At 40.3% G+C, this 19,338-nt stretch overlaps 1 protein-coding gene across 5 annotated transcripts; it reads left to right on the forward strand.

Annotated features, from left to right (window-relative positions):
* Window positions 1-2,833: 2,833 nt before the first annotated feature.
* Cbll1 (Cbl proto-oncogene like 1) lies at window positions 2,834-17,876 on the forward strand. Of its 5 annotated transcripts, none has more exons than XM_038336828.1 (7): window positions 2,834-3,154; window positions 7,967-8,134; window positions 9,190-9,255; window positions 10,865-10,965; window positions 11,273-11,356; window positions 12,266-12,339; window positions 14,512-17,876. In XM_038336828.1, exons 1-7 carry the CDS (start codon window positions 3,142-3,144, stop codon window positions 15,545-15,547), a joined length of 1,542 nt encoding a protein of 513 aa, XP_038192756.1. In that variant the 5' UTR covers window positions 2,834-3,141; the 3' UTR covers window positions 15,548-17,876. The 5 variants fall into 5 exon arrangements, with proteins under 5 accessions (XP_038192756.1, XP_038192757.1, XP_038192759.1 ...); XM_038336829.1 differs by having other exon boundaries at window positions 10,868-10,965; XM_038336832.1 differs by lacking the exon at window positions 2,834-3,154 and adding an exon at window positions 3,216-3,704.
* The last annotated feature ends 1,462 nt before the right edge of the window (window positions 17,877-19,338 follow it).

Here is a 19,338-nt window from a genome sequence, read left to right on the forward strand (position 1 = left end):
GGATTGTCCCTAGAAGAATCATTTATATTACTACACAGATATTTGCACATTCATTTTTATTGTGGCACTAGTCAGACTGCCTAGGTGTCCAACAACTGATGGGTGATTAAGGAAATGTAGCATATTTACACATGGAACACTATTCAACCATAAACAAAACCATTCTGTAATTTACAGAAAAATGGATAAAACTGGAAATCATGTTAAATGATAACCAATCTCATAAAGTAATACACAGTTCCTCTCATATGTGGAATGTAGGAGACATGAAAATAAAAGAGGAACTATTGGGGAGATGGAAGGGGGAACTGGAAAAAGATAAATAGAAGGGATGAGTATGGTCAAAGTACATTATGCAGGAATGAAAATATCCCAAGAAAACACGTTAGTTTGTACAAGCTAATAAAAATGAAAGATAAAAGGTACCGTATAAGCCTATGTGCACTCTAACTTAGGAGTGTAAGATATCACCCTGTCACACTGGCACTGCGCTGAGAGCGTATGGACACGATAATAAAGGAGGGAAGAGTACAGATGCTGAAGCAGGCATGGGCGTGCCAAATCAAGTACATGCTCCAGATTTAAATAAAGTGAGCCGTTAGCAAATTTTCCGCTTTTTCATTTGCTGAGAAGGGGCTCCTTATGTAACTCAGGATGCCTTTAATCTTGCAATCCTCCTGTCTCAGCCTCCCAAGGGCTAGAATTACAAGCATGTTCCACCATGCCTGGACACTCCAATAATTTTCCTGACGATATACCATAAAATACTGACAAAACTATTAAAGTCTTAATACAATTTCAAAGTCCTTCTTTAATTCTAATCCTCTAGCAGCACCAAATATGATTAACCTATATTTTCATCAATATGAAGTTTGATGGGGGTGGGGTGGGTAAAAATATTTCCTTGGTAAGAACTATCTCTCACTTTAAGTTCTTGTACAAAGTGAGGGTTTCGGCATCAGAGGTATAAATTGAGGACATGAACCCTCAAGTTGAAGGGAAGGGGTTTTTTTGTTTGTTTTGGTTTGGTTTTTTATAGATATGAGGGAGACTACAGCCTGAGGCATCTGGAAGAGTCCAGAGCAAGAAGAAAAAGTACTAGAACTCGTCTTGAGGTCTTGAGAGGAGAGAGCATGGCTAAAATAGAAAGAGAATCTGGGGGGGGGGGGGGGGCGAGAGCCCATGGGCTGGAGTTCAGGAGAAAGTGAGTGAGGTGAAGTCAGGAGGCCAGCCTATGTGTTGGTAAGCTAACAGCACCAGTTAGCCATTATTCCCAAGTTCGTTTAAGGCCAGGCAGTTACTTAAAAAAAAAAATCCACATCAGCACTATATTTAGAGAAATATCAGAATGCTGTGAACGACTCAATAGACCCTTTGAATCTGGCATTGAATTCAGAGAAAAGGTTTCGGTATGTGGAAACTGATTTGCTAATGGTGCCTTTTGTTTAACAATAAAATGGCTTTTGTGAAGCCTTGCTGCAGCCAATTTATCAGAAGCTGACTTTTCTGCTGCTGCTAGATCCTTAGAACATGATAGAGTGACTCTTAGAGTGACCTGAATAATACACAACACCGATGTATGAGCTAAGCTTCATATATATAATGCTTCCCCACTAATAATATTTTTCTCCAATAATACTAGCAACCGAAAGCATTCTGAAAACCACCCAGTAAACTTACATTTGAACAACAACAACAAAAAAGGCAATTGATTCAGAAATGCCCTTAGTTGTGGGTGTACCTACAACCTTGTTGGTAAAGCCGCAACGAGTTGGAGTCTTTCAAAAGACCACAATTAAGGCAATCACTAAATAACATGATACACTTACACTGTAATCTCGACAGTGCTAGTCACAGCCATTACTGTGCAACACACAGGACACATTCCTACACATACTTTATTTGGAATTGAGTACCGCGAAAACATTAAAAAAAAAGAGGTCAATATAGTAATCTTTTATTGAACTAGGAACTCTGGCACTGAAAGCGTGAACAACCCAAGGTAACGATGTCGTCACCAAGGGACGACCATAGAGCCCAAATCCCTTGACTCCTGGGCTGATGTTTTCCACTAATTGTTCTCTCTACTCATCTGAGAGCTTCAAGTGTAAAGGGCTGGAGAAGGTGGAAGACCTGCACGAACCAAGTCTGCGGGGTGGGAAGGCTCTGAAGGTCCTCCGCAATCGCCGCTGACACTTTTATTTTGGCTGAGCAAGATGAAAACAGCAACCACAGACCCAAGGGACCAAGAACTGGAACTAGGTACCGCCTGTTGTGGTAACTCTCTCTTCCTCGGTCGCGGCCCGCTCTTTCTCACTTCTCCCTTCCCGCCAAACCTGAACGTGCCCCTTCCCCCACCCTAATCCTTCGGTCCCCATCTTCCTTCCTTCACCCATCCCCGTCGGACCGAGACCTCCCGATACCCCCTGCAGTTTTAGCGGGGGGTTCGCCGTGCCTGGCGTTGTTCTCGGAAGCACTGCACACGCGTTTCACCTGAGAAACTTTGGCAGGAGCGGAGGGAAACGCGCGTGCCGAGCGGGAGCTGGGGCTCGTCAGGACAAAGCGTGATTAGACAATGAGGACCGCCGGGAGCCTTCCTTCCCGGCCGTGGGCTGCAGCGCTCAGTTTCCCTCGGGCGCCTACGGAGCGCGCGCCTATTTACACTTTCTCCTGCCCGGCGGCGGATCCGGGGGGCATTCCAAACCGTTACTCCGCCTGCTGGGGTGGGACCAGCCCAACGGCTTGAGCCTGCGCTCTCGGCCGGCCGGCATGGGCGGACTACAAATCCCAGAAGGCCTCGCGCCTAAGGGGTGGGCAGGCGGCTTACCTGCCCGCCGCGCTTCCCTGTGGTACTTGTGCTTCCCAACTGCAATAGCTGTCCTTCATACAGCGGAAGGCTGCCTCCTCTAGGGAGCATTAGCAGTCTCGGCACCGAAGCCCTCGCGTTCCCACTCTTTCTGCCTCAGTTCTGGCTGTGCCTGAATCCCTCACCGGAGTCGGGTGGCGGAGGAGAGGGAGGGAAGCCTATGCTAGCTACCCGAGGGCACTTCCGCCTCAGGCCTCCGGAAGGTAGAGCGCACGCGCTTGCTGCGACTCCGGAGCGACTCACTTCCGTTCCCACTGTGCCCTGCGAGCCGAATCATGGATCACACTGGTAAGGAGGCGGAGGCAGCGGGGGTCCTGGTTTCGTGCCCCCTTGGCTTGTGTGGGACGGGGTACAAGGGGTACTCTCGCCTCACTGCGCCGGGACTTGACGGAGAGGAAGCCAGCTCACAGACCCGGTCCCGGGCTGGCCCGCTGCTCCTCGGCCTACTCTTCGGAGCGGTACCTCCATCCTCGAGACCGGCAGCACTGCTTGTGCGGTGCTGCTGAGCTCGCCTTCCGGACACTGCGCCGCGCAGGCTTGTTGGGAACGGGAGGGTGCCGGTTCTTTTTTGTCCCACCCCCTCTCTTTATTCCGGTTGCTCTGCACTTTGTGCTGGGGAAATAGGCTGGTGGATTCCACTTTCGGAATTGGAGAAAGGTCCAGACGCTAGGCGAGAGTGCGTTGTAGACTTCCTGCTGCCTCCCAGCTTCGGGTAGCTGCTGCAGTGGTCACCCCCCGTCGTTATTGTCTCTTTGGGTTTTCACAGACTAGAGGTTAGAGAAGAAAAGTCGGATACGGTTTTCGAAGTTATAAGCGGAGCATCTTTTCTAAACCCAAAGTATGCCCCGCCCTTCGACCGTGGTCTTTTTCGCTTCTTTTGGGGACATAATACAAAAATTTTAAGATCAAGACATTTCCATCTCGTATTCCAAGTAACAGTGGCTTCAGACTTTGTTTCTGCTGGCTTCGTTTTCTTCTTAGTTATTGAAAGCGTGCTTCAAACATACAGACAAGCAGGAGGAAAAGGCTTTTTCTTTAAGAATTGACGGAGATGCCCTCAGTCTTCAAATTACTGCTTAATTATATAATTGCATCCAGAATGGTGGGTTGATAAAGCAATAGGACTGTGTTCTTGTCTTCGAGTTTACATTCTATCAAAAGGGGCAGACAGTTTTTTCTTTTTTAAAAACCGCTTATAGATTGTGGTGAGGACTTTAGGAAAACAGGTGCTTATGGAGTAGAAATTTCAGAGAGTGCCAGGCAAAAGTGTTTTTGGAATGGTAAGAAGATGTAGAGAAGACCGATGTCTGTGGTTTAGTTAGCAAGAGCAAGAGCCCTAAGTTGAGAAGAGAAGGAAAACATGTTACCTTGTTCAAGAATTTGAGAATCATGGTAAACAGTTTTAATTTTAAGTGACTATAAAGCAACTGAATAAAATTAGGCATATAATATTTTAAAAATAACCCCAACTCTTCTATGGAGAATGGTGTAGGAGAGGAAGACCAGGAGTAAATCATTTAGGTGGCCCAGAGAGAGGCTCAGTTTAGTGAAAGTGTAGCACAGTGATAGAGCCTTACCTAGCTAGCACAGGGTCTGAGTTCAATCCCCAGCAACGCTGGGGGGGGGGGGGGGGAGTAGTTGGGACAGGGCACAGACAACGGGCAATTGCAGTAAATATTTTGGTGGAGAATAAAACAGTGCTAATGGATTGGTTTGTGGGTGTATGTGAGAGAAATGAGGAAAACTGAGTTCCTCACTAGAGCATCTTCGTCCTGCATGTGTAAAATATCCCAGTTTCTAAGTTATTAATAAAAGGTTGCTTTGATAGATAAAAATCATTCTAACATGAAAGGTCACTAATGAGCTAGCTAAAATTTAAAAAATTGAGTTTCTGGACAGCTAAATCTTTCTGCTCAACAATAGTGTTTCTAGGTTTTAAATTACTTATGAGGCAGTCACCTTAATGCTTCATTGTTAGCTGAACATTTTGAGGGAAAAATAATCAAACTAAACAGACGACTCAGACTTTCACAAGACCTTAAATGCAAATTTGAAAACTATTTGAATCACAGTGTCTTTGGCAAATCAAATTCCTGTTAGCTAGTTAACTGATGATTTCTTGACTGAATAAGCTTTTCGGAATAATGATTTTAATGTCAAAGGATCAAGAGGTCTTGTAAATGGAAATATTGAAATGAAATTTTGTCAGAAAAAAATATTAACAGATGTCTGTCTCTCAGCATATCAATATTGCTTTATTTAGTGTTTCTCTGTATTGTAGAAGTGTCAGCAGTGGGCTGAGAGCCCCAGAGAGCACAGAGCGAGGAGGGCAAGCCCAAGGCCCTCTGGGATGGAGGGAAGCAGAGAAGGGCAATGTGATGCTCCTGAAGCTTCTCCAAGGGCAGCTCTCCCCCTCCCCCCAGATCACAGAAGTGATGTGCCCAGACTGATAAGACCTTCCCTACATTCTTTGGTCTTTATAAGTGTTAGTTGGCACTTAGGTAAACGTAATGCAAATTTTGTAAAATACTGTTTCATTCTTTTTTGGGAAGTTGATGCTAAGGACCTGGACCCAGGGTCTTCAGTACCTCAGACAGGTTCTGCCAATACCTTGACTCTTTTTTTTTAAACCTTTTCTTTTTTTCCCTTTCTTTTTTCTTATGGTCACTGGTTTTGCTTGCACATGTGTCTGTGTGAGGGTCAGATCCCCTGGAATTAGAGTTACAGACAGTTAACAGTTGTAAGCTGCTATGCTGGGTGCTGAGAGTCAAACCCAGATGCTTTGGAAGAGCAAACAGTGTTTTTGAAACTAAGCGTTACTACATTTAAAGATAGATTCACATTAAATGGCCAATTATTTTTATTCCTTATGTATTTCTTTATTATTGTGTTTTGTTGTTTTGCTACTGTGTGTATGCATGCTACGTTTTTATTCTTAATTTTAAAAAGGCCCCAAACAAACCCCAGAATGATGTCACTTGAAATCTCTGAAGCAACTCGTAGCTTCAAGAAACAGCAGGGTGTATGAAGTGAGTTCCAGGACTACCCGGGCTGCACAGAGAAACCCTGTTTCAGAAAAAGAGAAGCAGCAGGCTCTGGGCTGGAGAGATGGTTCTGTGTTTAAGAGCACTGGCTGCTCTTCCAGAGGATCCGGGTTCAGTTCCCAGCACCCAGATGGCAGCTCTTCTAATTTCAAGAGGATCTGACACCTTCACACAGACATACATGCAGGCAAACACAAATGCACATGAAATAAAATAAGAATTTTATAAGAGAAGAAAGGGCTAGGCTGACTGTTCAAAAGATGGAGAGCTCATTTGTGTGAGGTGCTTGGAAGTTGCAGATAAAGTGTGCTATTTGCATTCATGAAGGTAACACCACTAAGAATCCTTTTGATATCTGAAGGGCAACAGGTTGGTTTTTATCAAGGGAAAAGGTCATCTGTCATATCTCTATAGCTGGTAGATACTTCTATGTGGATGAGCAAATGCAGTGAAGACTGATGAGCTACATGAGCAGACTTTTAGTGCAGTGTTGAGGGTGGATCAAATTGGGTTTATTTTATTCAAGATTGTAGCTAATTATGTAATCCCCTCTCCGTGAAAAAAATCCTAAAAGGAGTTTGCTGTTGTAAGGGTAGAAAGTAGACAGATGTTTTATCATTGAGACCCATTTTGAAATACATTTGGCTTTACCGAATTTAATGTGGACATTTGGCTATAAGTCATGATTGTAATTCTTGCAGGAACTCTGTCCATTAATATGTGTTTGAAACATTACAATTTTAAAGTTATATTTGCATTTCCCATTTTTAAGCATTTCCCTTTTTGTCTTAGGGTAAAATTGAATATTTTATGTTACATATATATCTTTATGTACTTAAAAAAGTAAGGCTTTATATGAGTCAGTTCTGTGAAATAATGTACCTATTATTCATGGACAAGAATTCTTTTTTTTCCATATATAAAATTTTTAAAGACTAGAAAGTGTCAGTTTTTGAGACCTAAGTCTAAATCACAGTTTTTTTTTTATTGCAGTGTTGACTTTTTAACTAAGGATATCTGTTACCCAGGTCTCTAGAAATGTTAAAATACAAATAATGTGTTTTTTATTAAATGGTATAATTTTTCTAAATGCCTTGAATACTTTTTAGAAAAAAAAATGTTATGCTTAAAGGAATGATTACCTCTTTAAAGCCAACACATAGGCCAACAAGATGGCTTAGCAGGTAAAGAAAGACCTGCTAACTGGTGAGGACTGGAGTTCAGCATCTGGGCCTCATGTGGGAGGAGGGAAGAACTCACTCCCACGGTTGCCTTCTGACCTGCACATGTCCACTGTGGCTCCATTGCACTGGCGCGCGCACACTCTTACACAAAATTAAAACTTAATACATATCAGATATCGATTGAGTGTTGGGTTTCCAATTTTATTGTTTGTCTTTCTGTAAATTTACTAGGTTTCCTGAGTGGCTACTTTGCATGTTTAATAATTAGACACATATGTAGAGACAATTTTGGTTTTTTTTCTCCTTTATATTTAAAAATCTATTACAATTTGTGAGGTTTCTTTCTTTGCATTTTTATTTTATTTTTAATAATTTATTTAATCTTATTTTACATACATTGGTATGAGGGTGTCAGATCCCCTAAAACTGGAGTTATAGGCAGTTAGGAGCTACTATGTGGATGCTAGGAATTGAACCTGGGTACTCTGGAAAAGCAGCTAGTGCTCTTAATTGCTGCACCATCTCTCCAGCTCGTCCTTACATTTTTAAAAGGTTTATGTTTCTGTAAACTACTATGGAATTATATGGGAGTTTTTATTGTTCAAAGTTGTAGAAAGAGATAAAAAATCTGTAACTTTTATCAACTTCTGAAAGGGTTCTATTTCTCAACAAAGGGTACCCCAAAGCATTACTTTAATGCTTATCCCAGATGAAGAATATTTGCAGTTACACTTGAGTCAGTCTGGTATTTAAAAGCAGAACCAAGATCTTCACTTTATTGTTTAATACTGATTTTGTCTTTATACTTATAGAACAATTTTTTAAAAGGAAAAGTAAAAGAAATTATAATTTCCTCTCTTCCATTCGTATAGACAATGAATTACAAGGCACTAATAGTTCTGGATCCTTGGGTGGTCTTGATGTTCGCAGAAGAATTCCTATAAAACTCATCTCCAAACAAGCCAACAAAGTGAAACCTGCAGCTCGAACTCAAAGGACTATTAGCAGGATGCCTGCAAAGGCCCCAGCAGGTGATGAAGGTAACTTGTTTAAAATGTTTAACAGTTGTATTTTATCTGAGTGCACCAATTTAGTCTACTTGATTTTATTTTATTAAACCTATTTTAAATTTTAACCTTACACTTTATTTTCTAACCTTTTAAGTAACCTGGATGATGATGGTGCACACCTTTAATCCTAGCACTTGGGAGGCAGAGGCAGGCGGGTCTCTTGAGTTTGAGGTCAGCCTGGACTATACAGTGAGTTCCAGGATAGCGAGGGCTACATAGAAACTTTGTCTAGAAAAAACAAAAATAAAAGGTGGGGGCGGGGTGGGGGTTGCCAGGTGTGGCTCGTGCCAGCTGAGGCCAAAGGACTATAGTTTGGTACCAGACACTGTCTCAGGCAAACTGATTAGTCTCGGGCGGTTTCGCTTCTTTGTAGTAACTTGTTTTGCTGTAACTGTTGTAGTACACATTAAAAACTTGACTTGGGGGTGGCAAGGTTAGTGCATGAGGGCATTGCCAAATAAGCCTGGTGAATGTCCAGCCCTAGAACTAAGATAAAAGAGGAAAGGGAGCACTGACGTCCGGAAGTTTTCTGACCTCCACTGGCACACGTGCAAACCCATCCCCCATATCACGTATACAACAAATAAAAAATTTAAAGACTTGATTTGTTCATTTTAGAATTCATCAGATCCTGCTAAATTAACCCTCAGGAGTTTGGAGTTTGTTGGTTTACACTCACACACATCACTGTTTCTTATTAACTTAAACATTTTTTTTGAGGCAAGGTCTCCATCCCTGAATTTGAGCAGTCTTGCTGCCTCAACCTTCTGAGTGCTGTGACAGAGACTAAGTGTATGGATGCCTTTTCACAGTATTAGCCGCTTGTCTGAGTTCTGCCTCTGTTGTGACTGGTGCCTTTCTCTTAGCTTTTGAGTTCTTTGTAAAAGTGGCAGTGTTGAATGTCTGTGTAGTTCATTTATCTTTTAAGTTTTATGTATAAAATATTACTGTAAAGAACTTGAACCTTCTAGGTAGTAAGTTAACTACAGTTTGCTATTTCACTTTCCTGTCTTCCCATTTATTAGAAGTCAGCAAACTGGCGTACAGGTCAAATTTGGTTCCTTTAAAAAAACAAAAAAGTTACTGTTCAGGTGAGTATTGCCCGTGGCTGCTTTTCCACTATCATGGCAGAATGGAATAGATTGTAAGCTGAAGAAAACAGTTTGTGCCTCTCCGAAAAGTGGTCATGTATGCCACGTTTTCCCTAGACCTTAGTAATTTTTTGGGTTTGACATGTTGATTTTCCTTAGATTGACTTTGAGTGATTCCAGCTTTTATGAAGTTTGAATAGGACTCAGCTATCACTTTCACTTTGAACTCTGTAATTTGTTGGGATTAATTAAAAAGTGTAGTTCAAGCTGGGAGGGAGGTGGTGGCGCACGCCTTTAATCCCAGTGCTGGGGAGGCAGAGGCAAACCGATCTCTGTGAGTTCGAGGCCAGCCTGGTCTACAAGAGCTAGTTCCAGGACAGACTCCAAAGCTACAGAGAAACCTTGTCTTGAAAAACAAAACAAAACAAAAAAGTGGGCAGCTGGGGTGATGATGGTTGTGGCGCACGCCTTTAATCCAGCCCTTGGGAGGCAGAGGCAGGTGGATCTCTGAATTCCAGACCAGTCTGGTCTACAGAGTGAGTTCCAGGACAGCTGAGGCTACACAAGGAAATCCTGTTGTGGATAAAAACTGGCTTGACTTTCTGTGTGTATCTGTGTATACACATTAATAGCTGTGCACAAAATGTGTATGCTTTGACCACTCTGTTTACCAGTTCTAGGGCCAAAAGGAGTCAAGAGAACCTTGGCACCATAGAGAGATATTTTTATCTTTTGTTTATTTGGTTGGTTGATTTTATGAAACAGGATTTCTCTGTGTAGCCATGGCTAGCCTGGAATTTGCTCTGTAGACCAGGCTGGCTTTGAACTCAGAGATGCACCTGCCTCTGCCTCACAAGTGCTGGGATTATTCTTAGATTTACTTATGTAATTGGATTCTACCTGCACTTCCCATCAGACTGTTCATTGGTGTTGTGTTTTGCTTGAGATGAGAGGCTTACCATCAACTTTTTGATTAGACTAGAGATACTCAGCCTGTTTGGTCTTCATAGTGTTCTGTTACATGATAATTATATATACTCTAAATGAGTGGATACTGGTAAGTATTTTGCCTCCTGTGTTTTGGGTTGTTGACTAGGGAGAGGCTTTAGCTAAAAGGATCAAATGTATTCATTTGTTATATCTGAAACCATTCTCACTTTGAGAGGGAGGTCACGAAAAGGCTGTAGAATTCATTATATACTGTGGCAATCAAATCAGTTACTTGTAACCAGATGCCACTTTTGTAGGTGGTTGAGAATAGGTGATAGTATGTATAAAATTTGTGCAGTAAACATGATGGTGGGAATTGGTGAGGTTTCGTAGGAGGGATAGTGTGTGGACTCTTGTAGGTCTGGTCCTGGCCCTGTCACTAAGTCTGAGGTGGTGATTTGTATGTCCACTGCATATTGTCCTTTGTTAAGTACTAGAAATGGACTAGATGATCACCAAGATCAGCTGGCATTTTAAACTAGTTTTGATAATCATGTACTTAGATCTCTGAAAGTCATCAGTGACATTTTTCAGCAAATAGGTCTATTTTGCCATGTAAATACACTTTAAAAATGAAATTTGAAGTTGGAAAATGTAATGTAACTTGTTTTTCTCTCAGAAGGATTTGATTATAATGAAGAGCAACGGTATGACTGTAAAGGGGGCGAACTCTTTGGAAGTCAGCGAAGATTTCCAGGACACCTTTTTTGGGATTTTAAGGTATGACTAAAAATGAAAAATTAAGCATTAAGTATCAGTATGAATTTTTAGTATGTCTATAACTTTTAGCACATGTAAGTCCACTTGCTTCATTCTACATCTCCAAAAATAATTGAGGTAATTTTCAGTAAACCAAGTAAAATCAAGAGTCACTATTTAAGGAGAACAAGCAAACGGGTTTACACTAAGTGCTTTTATTTCTGTTTGTAGTAACAACTGTTACAAAATCCTAACTATTTTTCTGTGAATTAATAAGTACAATTTTCAGAATTGCCTAAAGAGGAAATTTTAATTATCATTTCAACAGATAAACATCTTAGGTGAAAAGGATGATACACCAGTTCATTTCTGTGACAAATGTGGATTGCCTATTAAAGTCTATGGGAGAATGGTAAGTACAAATACAGAATGCATTTGTGTAGAGGTAGGATTCAGAAATACAGCTTACTATTTTTTATAACTAATTTTGAAGCATATTATATACCAAAAAAGCTAAGAGAAGTTTTATAATACTATGAATTTAATATAGTTATTCTTTACTGTTTTGCAATAGTTTCAGGAGAAACACAGTAAGATAAAACACATTTAGTGTTCTTCAGGAGCTTTTAACTTGCAGGGTCTCTATTCAGTATTGATGGATTCACATACCTATTTGAAAATAGAAGCAGGTGCCAGGCAAGGTAGGATAATCCCATAATTCTAACACTCTGAAGGCTGAGGCAGAAGGATCATAAGATCAAGGCCTGCCCCAGGTACCTCACAGCTTAAGGCTAACCTGAGGTACAGCATTAGCAGATATATATAAATTTATTTATTTAGAATAGTAGCTTCTATTTTCAGATAGGTATGTGAATCCATCAATACTGAATAGAGACCCTGCACGTTAGAAGCTCCTAAAGAACACTAAATGTGTTTTATCTTACTGTGTTTTTCCTGAAACTATTCCAAAACAGTAAAGAATAACTATGTATTTTATATACTTATTTATATAAAAAGAGCAAACATTTTCAAAAACTTGTGATTAAGCCAGGCAGTGGTGCATACCATTAATTCTAGCACCCAGGAGGAAGAGGCAGGCAGATCTGTGAGTTTGAGGACAGCCAGGGCTACATATAGAAAAACCCTGCCTTGGGAGGAAAAAATCAAGTGAAAAATAAATAATTGTTAGCTGCTATTGGTATACAGTCAAAAGTACTCATTTAAATAGTTCCTGTGTGCCTTCTTTCTGTAGATCTTTGTACTATTATTGAAATATTTTAAATTGGCCTAGAATGCCTAACTATGGTATTTTTGTCTACAGATTCCATGCAAGCATGTCTTTTGCTATGACTGTGCTATTTTACATGAAAAAAAGGGAGATAAAATGTGCCCAGGGTAAGATGCGGTCATCTTTATATTTATCTAGTGGTGGGAGTGGTGGAAGTAGACAAGGATGCACATGTGCTGCCTGAGTGGTTTCAGCCTTTGCTGCAAGATGGAGTGAGCCACTGAGTTATTCAGAGTAGGTAAAATGATGGAATCTCTTTGTCACCATAGGAACGGTGTTGGAAACTAGAACCATTGTTTTTGTCTGTCTGAATGGGGCACAGAAGCAAATACAGTATGGTTGGTGATTGAGAACAGTCTCTTTCCAAAATTAGAATGAATATTTTTTAAAATACTAATTGTATGTGAATAATGTGTATAAGGGTCAGAAGGCAACCTTGTGGAGTCAGCTCTCTTCTCCAACGTTAGGGATGTTCTGGGATAGAACTTGGATCAGCAGGCTTGCATAACAAGCACTTACCTGCTGAGCTGTCTCACTGGCCCCAGGATTAGAATTCTTGAGTTCAAGTCCCTGTTTTGCTATTTATTATCTATGTGACATAAGCTGGGTTTTATGTCTGTAAGCTCCCTGGGTGGGTTATTTTTAAGATTAAATGAGGATGAATGGATAGATGGAGGAACAGTAGAATCTGGCATATATTAAACTCTGTGCCTGTATAAATTCTTACTATATATAAAACAGGTATGTCTTTGGGATGGCTGTATGGAATTTATATTAATTCAGAACCCCCTGATAAGGAAGCCTTGAGAAAAACAGATTGAAACTTCCTTGGTGTAGCTCGCAGTTCCCCAGCTTCTCTCTAAATCTGTACCTGAATGTGTTCCAGGCAGTAGCATTGGTTGCTAACAAAGGTATGAACAACTGTAAGGGAAGATTTCCCCTTTATGGTGTGGAAATGGACATCTTAAGGAAATAAAGGGGTGATTTGTTATGACCCAATGACAGCTGATTTTCTTGGCATGTTTCAACAGGGTTTTCAAGTTACAGATTATAAAATATATACTATATTAAAAGAATAGTTCTATAGAATTATAATTTAGGAGAATATGAAATTGGAAGTATGTTTTATAGCCTTTGTTGGGTGTTTCCTCTAATTCCTATTTCCCAACGCAGTGTACATTCACTATTGCATAGCAAATGTTCTTGTTCCATTAAGATGAAGGACTAGGCTGTAGAGATTGCTAGGAGTTCACATGGTGGTGCTCAACCATCTGTGATGAGATCTGGTGCCCTCTTCTGGCCTACAGGCATACATGCAGACAGACATAATAAATAAGTCTTTAAAAAAATAAGATAAAGCACTAAAATGTGATGAAATATTACATGTAGTGAACGTAAAAGATTTTTTTACATAGATATTCTAGTTAATATTAAATATTTAAAAACAAAATTTAGTTTTTAGATAACTAGATGTTTTCCAGTTTGCACCTCACTTATATAGTCCTTAGCTGTCTAGAGAGAAACCTGTTCAGATCCAATTCAGGAAGTAAAGTTAGCCACCAGAATTAGTAAAAGTAGTACATACTGCTGCTTTTAAGCATCATCCAATAGACAAGACTTCAACCTATTTAACATGGAGATGTTTCTGAGTATATTGTGAATTAGATGGTGGAAAAGCAAGGATGTACAAACTGGCCACAAATGAGAAGCACACTAGCGTCAAAAGCACTTGCCCCGCAGTGAGGGTGGGCAGGAGACAACAGAACTTTGAGTTCCATGCTTGTGAATGACACCTCCCTTACCATTCTTTGATACAGATCATATAGTTATAGAAAATTAATGCGCTCTAAGTTTTGAGAAATAGAAGGTCTCTCTGTTTTGGTTTTTCAAGACAAGGTTTCTTTGTAATGGCCCTAGGTGTCTGGAACTTGCTCTATAGACCAGACTGGCCTCGAACTAGCAGAGATCCGCCTGTCTCTGCCTCTCAAGTAATACGATTAAAGGCGTGTGTGCTACCACCCCGCTGAGAAATAGAAGGTCTCTTAAGACATTCTCTTCGGTGGTACAATTCAGAGTTTTGAGGTAAAAATATTCTCAGGTTGGTAGAGATGCTAATGATTAGTGTGTGAAACAAATAGGCAACATTAAAGGTTCACTAACAGTAATTAAATATTCTTTTTTTAATTTTGCAGATACATAACATTTTTAAAGTCGCTAGAAAGTGTAAAATATATATGCTTGTCTGTGTTCTGTTTTTAATCTCTCCCCTTGCTGTGCAGCTGTGGTGATGCTGTGCAGCGGATTGAGCAGTGTACACGAGGCTCTCTCTTCATGTGTAGCATTGTTCAAGGTTGCAAGAGAACGTATCTGTCTCAGAGAGACTTACAAGCTCATATCAACCATCGCCATATGAGAGCTGGGAAGCCTGTTACCCGTGCTTCACTTGAGAATGTTCATCCTCCTATTGCCCCTCCTCCAGCCGAGATCCCCGATCGTTTCATAATGCCGCCGGACAAGCACCATATGAGCCATATTCCTCCCAAGCAGCACATTATGATGCCGCCACCTCCTCTGCAGCATGTGTCGCATGAGCACTACAATCAGCCACATGAGGATATCCGTGCTCCTCCAGCAGAGTTGTCCCTGGCTCCGCCTCCACCTCGGTCGGTCAGTCAGGAAACCTTTCGTATTTCAACAAGAAAACACAGCAATTTAATAACTGTCCCTATTCAGGATGACTCAAGTTCAGGTGCTAGAGAACCACCACCTCCTGCCCCAGCGCCTGCTCACCATCATCCTGAATATCAGGGCCAACCAGTGGTATCGCACCCTCATCATATTATGCCTCCACAGCAACATTATGCACCACCCCCACCTCCTCCACCACCAATAAGCCATCCAATGCCACATCCTCCCCAGGCTGCAGGTACTCCTCACTTGGTGTACAGCCAAGCTCCACCTCCACCAATGACCTCTGCTCCACCACCAATAACCCCTCCCCCTGGACATATTATTGCCCAGATGCCACCTTATATGAATCATCCTCCTCCAGGACCCCCCCCACCTCAGCATGGTGGTCCACCTGTAACTGCACCCCCTCCCCACCATTACAACCCTAACTCTTTACCCCAGTTTACTGAAGATCAAGGAACTCTGAGCCCTCCATTTACACAGCCAGGAGGAATGAGTCCTGGTATATGGCCTGCACCAAGAGGTCCACCACCACCTCCACGAATGCAAGGCCCACCTTCTCAAACCCCACTACCTGGACCACATCATCCAGATCAAACAAGATACAGACCATATTACCAGTGATAATAGTGTTCTGAACTGAAGATATGACAAAGAAAAAGATTAAATTAGTCAATCTTATAATTAAGCTTTGTTGGGGGAAAGAAAATACCTCTTGAGGTGGCTATAAAACACAAAGTCTTGTCCCTTAAAATGGTTTTAAATCTTGACCTTAGGATTGCTTTCAGATATTACACTGTAGTACAGAGAAGTGGCTTGGTTGAGCACAACTGTATCTTAGCAACTGTTACTTTGGTGTGGTGAATTGACCCTGAAGTGACCATTTGTAAAAAAATGGAAAATTTTTCACTGTTCCATTTTCAAAATACTGCTTTTATTAAACCCAGTGTTTAGTTTTCCTTGTGATGCATTTTGTTAACCTATATAAAAGGATTAAATTTCAAGACGGTTGTAAAAATGCTGTTTTATGTGAATTTTAAGTACAGCCATATAATTTTTCTTAAACTATATGTTCTACCACTAATTTTCCAAAGTTAAAGTCCTAAAAGTAAAAATCTACTAAAATTATAACCAGGCAGACTGTTATATGATAGGGAATTACTTCACATTTTAGGCATTGAAACTTCAAGGGTAGTAATTATGAAGTGCACTTGGGTTTCTTTTTGTCTTTGGACTGCCTACGGAGCGCCAAGATACATGAGAATTCCTGTGATAGTTCTAATCATTTAGAAAATGACTGGCTTTGCCGTCTGAGCTGCTGATGAGATGCTGATGTCATCGGTGCTTTTTTTTCTGAGTGGTTAGAATGACGTAATTCGTCACACTTAAGTTATATCACTTTATAGGATTGTTGCAATGGTGTTTTTTGGATGAAATGTGTTCTATGTTCACTGTCTTAACCTACATTTTAGGGCTGATGAAGCTTTATTTAAATCTGCATTTCTTCCTAGTACTTTGATTTTGTGTTTTCGTGTGTTCTTGTTTATGGAACTATAGACTGCAGCTTGAGTGCTGTGGAGGAATTTGACTAATGTATTCGCAGAAGGTGTTTTGAAAAACCACAAACTAGCGTTTACTCAGGTTTCATTGCTGTGGTTTTTCCTCCAATTTGAAATTGTAAAACTATCATTTCTTTTGTCGTTGTTGTTGTTTGTTTTTTATAAAGCATTCTAACATTATAGTGTGGAATCAATAGTGAAGACAACCAGATGATTTTGAATTGGACAGAAAAAAGTTCAGTGCCGTGAAAGGTGCCTTTGGAGTCCGTGTTTGCATTGTCAGGACTTGTCCAGTCCATTGAAGATGACCACTCAGTTTATACAGCTTTCCTACGTATAAGTCATCATTCTTAGGATATTATTATATGTCCTTTGAATTGACTAAACCCTTGTGAAGCTTTTCTTCCCCCTTAAAATGGTGCATAATATAAACATGGTGTGTAGTATTAGGTAGTTTGTAGTATAAAAATTTAGACATTTGTTTTTGACAAAGGGTATACTGATTGGCAATTCACCATTTTTTTTCTGTCAGGTACAGAAACATTCTTGTGTTAGGTGATCAGATACAAAATCATTTCTGAACTTAGCACAAGAGTAAATATGAACTTAGCATTTCATCCTTGGCTGGCCAAGAAAAACCAAAAAACTAATGCAGTTTTTCTTGAACAAGCAATTTTTCTCCCCACATCTAGCAGTGTGAAAGTCAGGTTTGCTCATGCACTATTTGTAGTGAGAACTTTTTGTTACTAGACACGAGCGTGAAATAGTGTGACGTGTGGTGAGTGTTCCATCATACTACTGTAGGGACTTGGATTGGTGCAAACTTGATTCCTTCTCATACCCCTGTTTAGGAGCTTTTTACATATTACTGTTAAAATCCAAATAACTCTTTGTTTCATGTAACTAGAAAATAGCCAGATTCGTGTAAGAGCTTCTTAACTGTTTATGAGAAGCTCTTGTAATCGAGATTTACTAGGGTTGGGTGTGGTAAGAAATCACTTTGCCTATATTTTGGACCAAAAAATCAGTATCATGAAAAAAAAATCCCACATTATGAGAATTCTTGTAGGCATTTAACAACAATTTTCAGTTATGTTAATAAACATTATACTGGGAGGCAGGTCAGATGAATGTCTTGTAATAGACAAAGTTTAAAATGTTAGGCTTGAATTTCAGTTAATTGTTTGATGAGGGTGGGTGGGTAGACAGATAACAGGAGTGCTGTGAAGAGTCTGTCCTTGAGGAAAAGGTTGTGAATCCCAGTGCATTTCAGGGAAACCTTTGAAGCTGTCTGTGGTGGACGTAAGTCTAAATGTATGTGTGTCTCATTAATTTCTCTTAAAACTACTGAGGTGGCAGTTCAATTCTTAAAAACAATAAAATGGAAGCATAAATACTGTTTTGCTGAGATGAGTTTTTACCCAATGGTGACATGTTTGGGATACCGCAGAGCTCTCCACAGCTTCACGGTAAAATTAGATTCACGTTTAAATGCTTATAACCAAAAAGTTGACTGGTGTTATTTCTTTGGGGTATTTGTTCAGAGTTTGTGAGTACTTTAGTATTTGGGCAAAGATCCATTTCTAAGATTGTAAAGAGTTGTTCTCATTTTTCCTGTAAAAGCTACTTGTTTAAAATTGTGTACATACTAGTCAGATACGTTGGAAATATAAATAGAAAAAATTGGAGCATTTTTATAATTCTTATGTAGCGGCTGTGTAAGGCGCACAGAACTGCTTAAAGAGAGTCATATAGGTTTAGAAATAGGCCTACATTTCTGTTTTAGATAATAATATCAAGAGTATGCAATAATTGTAAATACCTAAAACAGAAGCAATTGACCGTCAAATTATCCGATTGATATTAAAGGAAGTTTGACACAGTCATACTCTATTCTGATTGAACATATTCTATTCTGATTGAAGTGAATTTATTTTTATTCACTGGTTTATAATGTTACAAACCTACAAGCCAAGCAGAACGTGCTTATTAGGGTAGTTGTACAATCTAATAAAACAATGCTGGCTGTACTAAGCCTAGAGAGGAGGGCTAGATAAGCCAGCAGGTAACTATTCTGAAGCACTTCTAGTAAAAACCAACTAGACTTTTAACACCCCTTCAGTTTCCCCTCAGTGAAGAGAGCACTTTTTGGAGAACCTTAAAGTACATACTAATTCTCAAGTTTCTCTGTCATCCCCTTTGTTTTCAGCCATCAGAATGACAGGATTGTAACAAACATGTCGGGTTGAGTTCTCACACGTGGGCAGAGAACCTTTTGGAGAAGGTCAAGGTCCCCTGTCATCCTGCTATCCCCACTTCCCACCGCAACCATTGTTGCATCCCTGATGAGTTGTTAACTTGGACCTGCATCGAGTTTTAGTTACAAATCTGACAACTAAATAGGCTCTATGACCTAGTCAACGTCCTAATCCTCGCTAAATGTATTTCATAAACCGTATTCACTAATTTTATACTGAGCTGTTGTGGGATAGATTCATTCATTGAAATACTAGACAGTATTCAGCACTTGGGATGCACAGTCTTTAGAGACTGCCAATCATAAGTATAAATTATGTGCCATATTAGATGTTTGTCAGTATCCTGTGGGGAAACCAGTTAGCATAATTGGGTAGCTTTTAGCTTTAGTGGGAATGGCATTGAAAAGATGGCATTTGAGTTAAGGTGAAAGTCACATTGAATGGGAGCAGAGCTTTACAAACTGCAGTTAAGTAAAAGCCTTGCCAAGGGGCTGGAGAGATGGCTCAGAGGTTAAGAGCATTGCCTGTTCTTCCAAAGTTCCTGAGTTCAATTCCCAGCAACCACATGGTGGCTCACAACCATCTGTAATGAGATCTG

This window comes from Arvicola amphibius, chromosome 7, assembly GCF_903992535.2.
Source record: "Arvicola amphibius chromosome 7, mArvAmp1.2, whole genome shotgun sequence".
In the NCBI taxonomy this organism is placed as follows: Eukaryota; Metazoa; Chordata; class Mammalia; order Rodentia; family Cricetidae; genus Arvicola; species Arvicola amphibius.

Excerpts from the sequence above, each read along its gene's own strand:
- Cbll1 (XM_038336828.1), top strand. Across the intron at positions 8,135-9,189 it reads GGCCCCAGCAGGTGATGAAG|AAGTCAGCAAACTGGCGTAC; the intron begins GTAACTTGTTTA and ends CCCATTTATTAG. Across the intron at positions 9,256-10,864 it reads ACAAAAAAGTTACTGTTCAG|AAGGATTTGATTATAATGAA; the intron begins GTGAGTATTGCC and ends TTTTTCTCTCAG.